Source organism: Seriola lalandi, unplaced genomic scaffold (assembly GCF_002814215.2).
Source record: "Seriola lalandi dorsalis isolate HSWRI2012SDOR001 ecotype SW California unplaced genomic scaffold, Sedor1 jcf7180002054918, whole genome shotgun sequence".
Classification (NCBI taxonomy): Eukaryota; Metazoa; Chordata; class Actinopteri; order Carangiformes; family Carangidae; genus Seriola; species Seriola lalandi.
This window is the reverse complement of record NW_019525470.1, coordinates 264,071-272,439: the sequence shown is the minus strand read 5'-3', so window position 1 is coordinate 272,439 and position 8,369 is coordinate 264,071. Positions and strand designations below refer to the sequence as shown.

The 8,369-nt window shown below is 37.7% G+C and overlaps 1 protein-coding gene across 1 annotated transcript; it reads left to right on the top strand.

The window, feature by feature from the left end:
* The first annotated feature begins 280 nt into the window (after positions 1-280).
* Positions 281-6,894, top strand: LOC147817678 (uncharacterized). Its single transcript, XM_087169869.1, has 9 exons — positions 281-482; positions 718-1,020; positions 1,109-1,342; positions 1,756-1,860; positions 2,124-2,333; positions 3,652-3,990; positions 4,389-4,737; positions 4,827-4,884; positions 5,389-6,894. The coding sequence occupies exons 1-9, from the start codon at positions 428-430 to the stop codon at positions 5,551-5,553; spliced, it is 1,818 nt and encodes a 605-aa protein (XP_087025995.1). The 5' UTR covers positions 281-427; the 3' UTR covers positions 5,554-6,894.
* Positions 6,895-8,369: the final 1,475 nt, after the last annotated feature.

Genomic DNA, 8,369 nt, shown 5'->3' with positions numbered 1-8,369 from the left:
AACCAGATAAAACTTTCTCATAATTGCTTTACTTTCCGAGACTCTCACTCTGACAACAGATACAGCTGATTGTATCGTTATTTTTGCATGTTTCATGAAAAGCCAATGCACTAAAAAGACATTTTTTCAAAGATTGAAATGATAGAAACATGAGCCTCACTTATGCTTTCCTATTAATACTCAGTTCGTCATCTCTTGTGGAAGGAAGTGAAGTTACCACATAAGAGCTCCATGCAAGCTGCACTCCAAGACAAATGGTAATCTCCAGTCTTTGGGCTGTGAGTGAACTGTTGTTGAATTTAAATCACTGGGTTACATTTTGCATTTTTTGAATGAGTTTTTATGAACGTAGCATTTGTTATAAGACTGATACATATACCCTTATACAATCAACGTTTTTACTGGAAACTGAAGGACCACAACAGCCATGTTGTTGGCAGTAGCTGGATGTGTGCTTATGAGTTTCATCCTCTACATCTCAGGTATGATTTCTTCTTTATCCTTCTCATCATACACTCATTAACTTTAAAGTATTAAAAATTTGTTTTACTGGGGTGAGTTAAATTGAAAAAAAAGCTGAACATACTACTGAACAAAAAGTTTAACTGAATTGAAAATGTGTTACAGTTTAACTCTCAAGATTATGACCGGTTACAATCAGCTTTTGAAATACTATGAATCTGTCCAGATGTTTGCAAATAAAAACTTCTGTTCAAGGGGTTCATGGACGAGCAAAAAGCATCTGTGCCATAAAAGGTTCATCAGTTGATCTGCGCTGCTCAGCTAGAAATCCCACTTCAAGCAACAAATGGTACACTGTAGAGGAGGATGGCTACAAGTATGTCATGACCGAGATCCCTGTAGATGGACATCGTGTAACATACAACATGTCCGACAAAAATCAACCCACTCTAACAATCAAAGATCTGAGAGAGAGCGATGCAAAGTTTTACTGCTGCAGTGAGAATACAGGCCACTCATATCCCTGCTGGCTAAATAAAATCAACCTCCAACTTGCAGGTACAGTGGCTGTCACTTATTTTTGCATTAAAATGACATGTATATGTGAATGCCTGTGTTATCTACTGTATATTCACCATTATCGCAGATCTGCAGGTAAAGGTATTTCCTACCACAGAGGAAACGTCAGTGACACTGATGTGTAGCACCAGCTGTCCTCTGACTGAAAACCCTGCAGCCTACATCTGGTACAAGAACAGAAAGCATCTCTATCAGCACTGGTCTCCCTGGTACAGAGAGCTGGTCAGCAGTGAGGAAGCAGTCAGATACTCCTGTGCTATCAAAGGCTACGAGGATCACAGAGCCCCTGAAGTCTCTGTGGGTGAGTCACAACATTTAGTTCCTTATCATGTTACACAACCAGAACTGTGAAACATACTGTAATTTCTGGTATGAATTTAAAAATATAAGTGTAGGTGCAGGAATATTTCTTTTTTTAATTCATTAAATAGCATTTTTCCTTCTAACACTTAATCTTGATTTTATCTTGATTAAATATTGTCTGTTGAATAAACTGCTGTCTTAGTTTGGTTGATTAACTGCTTGGGAAGTTGTTGGAACTTGCTAGCCCATTTCAACTCCATTAAAATGGTCTGTTGTGTAAATCTTTCCACTAAATTCCTATATGATGTTTATAAGTGTGTGGTTTAACATGTTACACTTTAAAAAAAACAAGGAATGATTGAGGAACTTGTTCACTAATAAAAAAACTAAATCTAATTTCTCTTTGTTCAGATTCTGTCACACCAGCCTGCATTAATGTGACCTACGCTCAAGGGAGAATGTGTTCTTACAAGCAGACATCAGTGAATGAGTCCTGCTCCCTCAAATATCCCACAGGTTAAGTTACACAAACATTTACAAACCTCCCACCCTCAGAGCTCTGATCTATTTTTTTAAAATAGAGATCTTTTGTACAATCTATTATTTATTTTGTGTTTACACTGTCGATATTTGTGTTTTGTTTTCTCACTTATACTTATTCAGCAACTTATTCAACTGTACAAATCACACTTTGAGAGTTTATATTTAACACTTGATGACATTTGTTTGCCAAATGTAACACAGCACACATTAAAGGTGTATTCATCATCTTCCAACAGAAGTACGTCTTCAGGGTAGTTCTATGTCACAGCGTACCCTGACCTGTACCACCAGCTGTCCACTGACTGACCCTCAAACTGCCTATAGGTGGTACCAGAACAGACAACTGTACAAAAACGCTAAGGGACAACAGGTTTTAGTTTCCACCTCAGCTGACAGCTACTCCTGTGCTGTGGAAGGCTTTGAGGATCTGCTGTCTCCTGAAGTCTGTGAGTATGGACCAATTTACAGACTATGGTCTGTTTAAACACATGAACTAAGAAATATGATGATCTGAGTAATGACACAGCATCATTGGAGTGGGTAAAATAAGTGAGTAGAGTTTATTGCAGTTGTCCTGAGGTGCAAACTGAATGATCTGATCATGTATTTGCATGTTTAATTATTCAAGTCAACAGAATAGGCCATGAAAGCACTAAATAAACAGTATTGTCAACTTGTGGCCACTAGATGTCCCTGTAGAGTGTGAGCATGTCAAATCAGCCATCAGAGTCCATCAGGGAAAACAGGAGATAGACCCCCCTGTAAAACTAGTCATAAAACTACAAATTGGACAAATCTGGTTGAGTAAAAATTTCTACAACAGTCTACATTGTAGAGGATACAGAAAATTTAACTATTTGAAAAAAAGCACCTTAAAACATTTTCCTATGACTTTGAATTCGCATTGGTATATGTGAGAAGCAGCTGATTAACTACATTTGTTCACAGTAGAGAAATGAAGAAATCCACAAATATCAAGACTGGATCAAAACATGGTATATGGCTGGACTGTTTATGGTCAATATGTGAAATTGAGGATGTAGATGAAAAGTGTTGTGGAACTGCTGTAAACAACTATTTTCAATGGAAAGCAGTTACTTACAGAAACAGTATTTCAATACAGTCAAACTCCCAATTCATCTTTTCTTATTACATGTTTTTCAGTTTCTGTTGTCAGACAACATCAACAAATATAAAATAGTCACTGAAATGTGGCCTATTGAGACTACATGTTAATCAGCAGTCACTTTCGAGCCATTCGCGGTGCAATACTTGTGACTCTGCTCTACAGAAAATAGATACGTTTTTTCCAAAAAGTCACTAGTTTTGTTGCTGAGTGCTTTCATGAAAAAAAAGTTGCTAACCGGGTCTGAAAAGTTGGTAAATGTAGCAACAAAGGCACAAAGCTGGCAACACTACCTGTGAACACCCTCTGATGATATGATAGAACCCGTTAGCGCCAATGCATTTTCGGCCAATGGGGAAACTCCATCATTCAGCCGACTAATCATGTAATCTTATCACTCAGTCAAACGGCATTCGGCTGACCAATGGTGTATCACACAGTCAGTAATGGAAATTCACATTTCTAAGGCGGTACAGTCAAAAAAACAAAAACACAAATGTCAGTCCACTAGACTAACAATTCAATGAATAGTCATCCATAGGTCAAGAGCACTGAATTCAATGTAAAATATCATTATTCCTTGATGTAATTAAGTCTCAACATTTTTCCTAAAACTTGCTATATTTTCTGTATTTCAGGTTTTGAGGGTGAGAGCTGTTGGACTGTGAATTATGCCATCAGGAGAATCTGTGCTCTACAAGGCTCTTCAGTAAACATTTCAAGCAAATACTCACATCCCAACAAGCAGCAGCCCAAGTACAAATTTTGGTATAAAATGAAGATAAATGGTGAGGAGGATACTGAAGAGCTGATCAAGGCTGAAGGTCGTATGCAGTATCATGAAAACAGGAAAAATCACCACACGCTGAGAATCATAAACCTGAAGAAGAATGACTCTGGCGAATACATATTCAGACCCCTGACAGCTACAACATGGATACCGATGGAATTTCCTGGAGTGACTTTGGTTGTCACAGGTAATTCTGTATTATAAATAAAATAACTCTGTAACTGTACGGATGTTACCACAGTGTCTTTGACCAAGTTTTTGTCTAAAAAAGAGGAACAAAAATGTCTCATGAACTGAAATGTTTATTTTTAGTCTTTGGTTCAGCTTCACTCAAACTCATGGACTTTTCAGGAACATGTGTCCAACATTTTGAAGCTGGATCTTGCCATCAACATTGCCTTGATTGCTTAATTTAAACCAAATCTAAAGCTTTAGGGAGAGTGAGTAATTTGTGGAGCATTGATGTGCAGAGAAATGCCAAATGAGCTATTGTGCCATACAGATATTAGGAGTTGTTATCCAGATTTGAGAACTTGTGGATAGTTTTTTTTTTTTCATTTACTGACCCATCTAAACATTTTTCAGGTGTGAAAGTGAGGTTGCACCCTGCAGTGGTGACAGAGGGCCAGAGAGTCACACTGACTTGCATCACTAGCTGTCCTCTTTCTGTTAACATGACCTACATGTGGTACTTGAATAGTCGACCTCTGATCGTGCCACAAGACCAAAACACATGCCTGGTTCTGGACCCAGTCAGCAGTCAGCATGCCGGAAACTACTCATGTGCTGTCAAACCCGGCAAAAAATCCAGTGAGAAGACTCTAACAGTCCTAAGTATCAGCAAGAAACACATATCAGCAGCTGCTATAGGAGTCCGTGCTGCTCTCCTGGTTATTATACCTCTAGTATCTCTAGTCGTCCTCTTTTGGATAAGGTGAGCAACACTGTGCTCTGCTACAGATCAATAACATTCAATTTCTTATCTGAAATACCGTATTTATGTACATTTCTTTCACTAACCAGGAGAAAGAGGACTTCAGGTCAGTGTCCTACAACTGAAGCAGCAGAGAACACTGAGCAGGTAAAAAACACTTTTTTCAACAAACTTATAGCACAACATTAAGCCATGGATACAGGCCCATAGGATTTAAAAGTCTTGACAGTGATGGAGCTAAAAAATCCCACACATTGCAGGCCACTTGCACTCAGTTTCTTAGAGACAATTTATCACTGTTCAGTACAATATATACAAGTGAATGGATCTTTTAGCTTCTTCCCAAAGAACAGAAATTTTGAAATTCTGCTGCATTAGAAAATATCATCCTCATCTATCCTGTTTCCCTTCAGTTAGAGTGATCGTTCAAGTGACACTTAATCAATCATCATTTTACTGAGTACAAGTCTAATTTTTATAATGTAGGATGTAACATTTCCTCTACTGCAGTCCACATGTAAAACATTGTATATGCACCAGTAACATCATTCATCATTGATATAATTAAAAACTTAATCAATCCAGTTTTCAGCGTAGAGAATTATTGTCCCACTGTGTGAACTAATATTGTTTGTCTTGTTTCCTCATTAGTTAAACCTTGGTCGTGTGTATGAAAACACTTCAGCTCAACCAGCAGAGCAGGCTGACCTTGACAACCTTCACCTTAGCAGAGTCCACTTCTCTGAGACCCAGACAGATCCTCTGGACTCCACCGTCCAACCACATCAGCCTAAAACAGAGGACCATGCTGCTTAAGCTTTTGCCAACTTCTGACACAACATGACCCCTGAATGAGCATCTCTTACCATTACAACTATTTCAGGATCCTCTCAGTGACTTTGCTCATCTTTAGCATAAGAGATACTGTAATAAAACCCTCCAATACACAGTGGTGTGTTGTGGGTGCCCTCTCTGCCTGATTTGACAGACTTAACTGTCAGATATTAAGCTTCTTCACCTCTATTTCATTTCACCCTAAAAGGAACAAGCCTTGCAAGCAACTCACTACACACTTTAAAATATCTGTCAGAAAAGAGTGTTTCTGAAGAAGCAGTAACATGGAACACTGCATGTGCTAAAAAGGCGTACAACACAATCAAATGTGTGAAAAGGATCCTCAGTGACACACAAAACGCCCAAAACAAAAACTCCAGCAACACTTGCAGTTTTAAGAACTTTGCTGTGTTTTTGCTTATAGCCTTCATCAGGGTCACACATTTAAATAAGTATGACACAAAAAAAACATAAAGCTACTAAATGTAAGAATGTGAAGGTATTTACATGTTATTGCAAATTTGTGAACAGACTGTAACGCAACTTAAAAAATGACGACTTCCCAGACTCTTTCTCTTTTGCCTATAACAACATCTCTGTGCTCTCATTCTGGCAACTTAGTGAGGAAAATATAATGCAGTTTAACACTGCTGCATGATGCATGAGGAGCCAACATATGATGTGAAAATTTAAATCAACAACAATTAGAAAAATATTTGTGAAAAAAATGAGGACACGCTTTATTAGGTTTGCTGAGTCTTTGGACTATTTAAAGCAACTCCTAGTAACTAATTTTATAGGAAAGACTTTTCACAGATGTCCATCTCTGTTTTGTTTTGGTTCATTTTAGTTTGGTTTGCCTCTCATTGGGCTCTATTCCAACAGTCCAAAGTGCATGGTCGAAAGCCAATGACTCAAATGTATTGAGACTGTGTCCATATCACTTCAGCTGTTTTAACGTTGGAAAAAAGGGATATCTTTTATATCATGAGAAGTGTAAATAAATTTTCGCCTCATTATGAAACTGTAGTGGGACAAATTTAATCTAGGTGAAGAATTTTAAGACCAACACGCCCATGGGTGCTATTTAAACAACATAGGACCTGGATGGGAAAATGACAACTGCATCGGTCTGAAACTAGCAAAGACACTTGCATTAAGCTTTGCGTCTGGTGTAAGATCAGACCTATTATGTTTTATATTGCAATGTATTCTTACTTTATTTGTTTTATTTTTTTCTATATTTTTCAAGTGTGTGGGTGAAGCATTTTGTAACTATGTTTTCAAAAGTTCTATATAAATAAAGCTTTACTTACTTATTTACTCTCTTTTTCTCTCACTCACAAAAACATACTCATTCATATTCACACTCACGCAGAGTTATCAAGCCTCATCTCACATTATCTGTCGAATTTTTTCCTTTTGATAAAATGAAAACAGAGCAATCGACTAAGCTCCAGAGGAGAGAGGTCTTTTTCACACATTTTCCATGAACTTAATCACATCAGACGGTTAAAAATATTACCACATACACGACCCGCAAGGGTGTTGTGGCCAAATGCATCAGAATCTGTACTATCTGACATCATGTGGTGCAATGATGGTGCTATCTGCAAGTCAGACTCCTAACTGCTAAAGAGCAGAATAATCATTCAGGTGTTTTCTTTGCATGCTACGTGCAAGTTGGATGCATGTTATTTTGTCTCTGTTTGTTAGAGCTCCACGTGTACTGTGGGGAGAGGAACTTGTGCTCTTCATTTCACAGCTCCCCTCTATTGAGTATGTTGTGGGTGACGTCCCAATAAAGTTGGGACATTTTGAGTGCTTTGGGTGATGTTCTGAGATATTTATAGCTTTATGTAAAGAGTGTACATGGCAAGAGTGAAATCTGAAAAAAAAAATTTATCAAATAAGAATCAGATGATTATGATATAAACTACCCCTCTCTGTGATAGAGAGACAAACAACAAACATTAAACCATGTAAACAGAGACGGTGGTCACACTGGAGATCGTTACAAAGACATCTTTTTACCATTATTTTTCAGCCATTAACTACAGTACGATGCATTGTAACTTAGATGGCTCAGTTTACAGCAACCATCAATATTAGGGTGCTAACTAGATACAGTAGTTTGTCTTGACTTACTTCCCTGAAATGTTACAGAAGATGCACTCTCTCCTCAGTGACTTCTAACACTTGCTACAGTGGGCAGGGTGTCTGCACATCTTTAAAAAGTCTTAAAATGTACTAAGCAGTAAATTGAGATTAGAGACACAGTTATAAAACGTGACTCATTGGATTGTGGGGTTCTTAAGGGAAAACACTTTTCATTCTATTGTGGGAAACTTTGAAGACACTACATTGTGTATAAATTTCACACTAAATAATTGCACTGTATGGTAAACAGTAGTCAGATAATGATTTTGAATACAGCCTTCTTTCAACCCACATGGGTCTAAAACATATGTCACATCTAAGTCGTGAAACAAAAACTGGAATTCAGTTTCTTGAGTTTGTTTGTTTCAAACCATAAACCAACCAGATAAAACTTTCTCATGATTGCTTCACTTTCCAAGACTCTCACTCTGACAACAGATACAGCTGATTGTATCATTATTTTTGCATGTTTCATGAAAAGCCAATGCACTAAAAAGACATTTTTTCAAAGATTGAAATGATAGAAACATGAGCCTCACTTATGCTTTCCTATTAATACTCAGTTCGTCATTTCTTGTGGAAGGAAGTGAAGTTACCACATAAGAGCTCCATGCAAGCTGCACCCCAAGACAAATGTT

What these genes read in the sequence shown, in the direction of transcription:
- LOC147817678 (XM_087169869.1), top strand. Translation starts at nt 428, where the DNA reads ATGTTGTTGGCAGTAGCTGGATGTGTGCTTATGAGTTTCATCCTCTAC. An exon ending in TCTGCTGTCTCCTGAAGTCT is followed by an intron (nt 2,334 to 3,651) that starts GTGAGTATGGAC and finishes TCTGTATTTCAG; the next exon opens with GTTTTGAGGGTGAGAGCTGT. An exon ending in GTCGTCCTCTTTTGGATAAG is followed by an intron (nt 4,738 to 4,826) that starts GTGAGCAACACT and finishes TTCACTAACCAG; the next exon opens with GAGAAAGAGGACTTCAGGTC.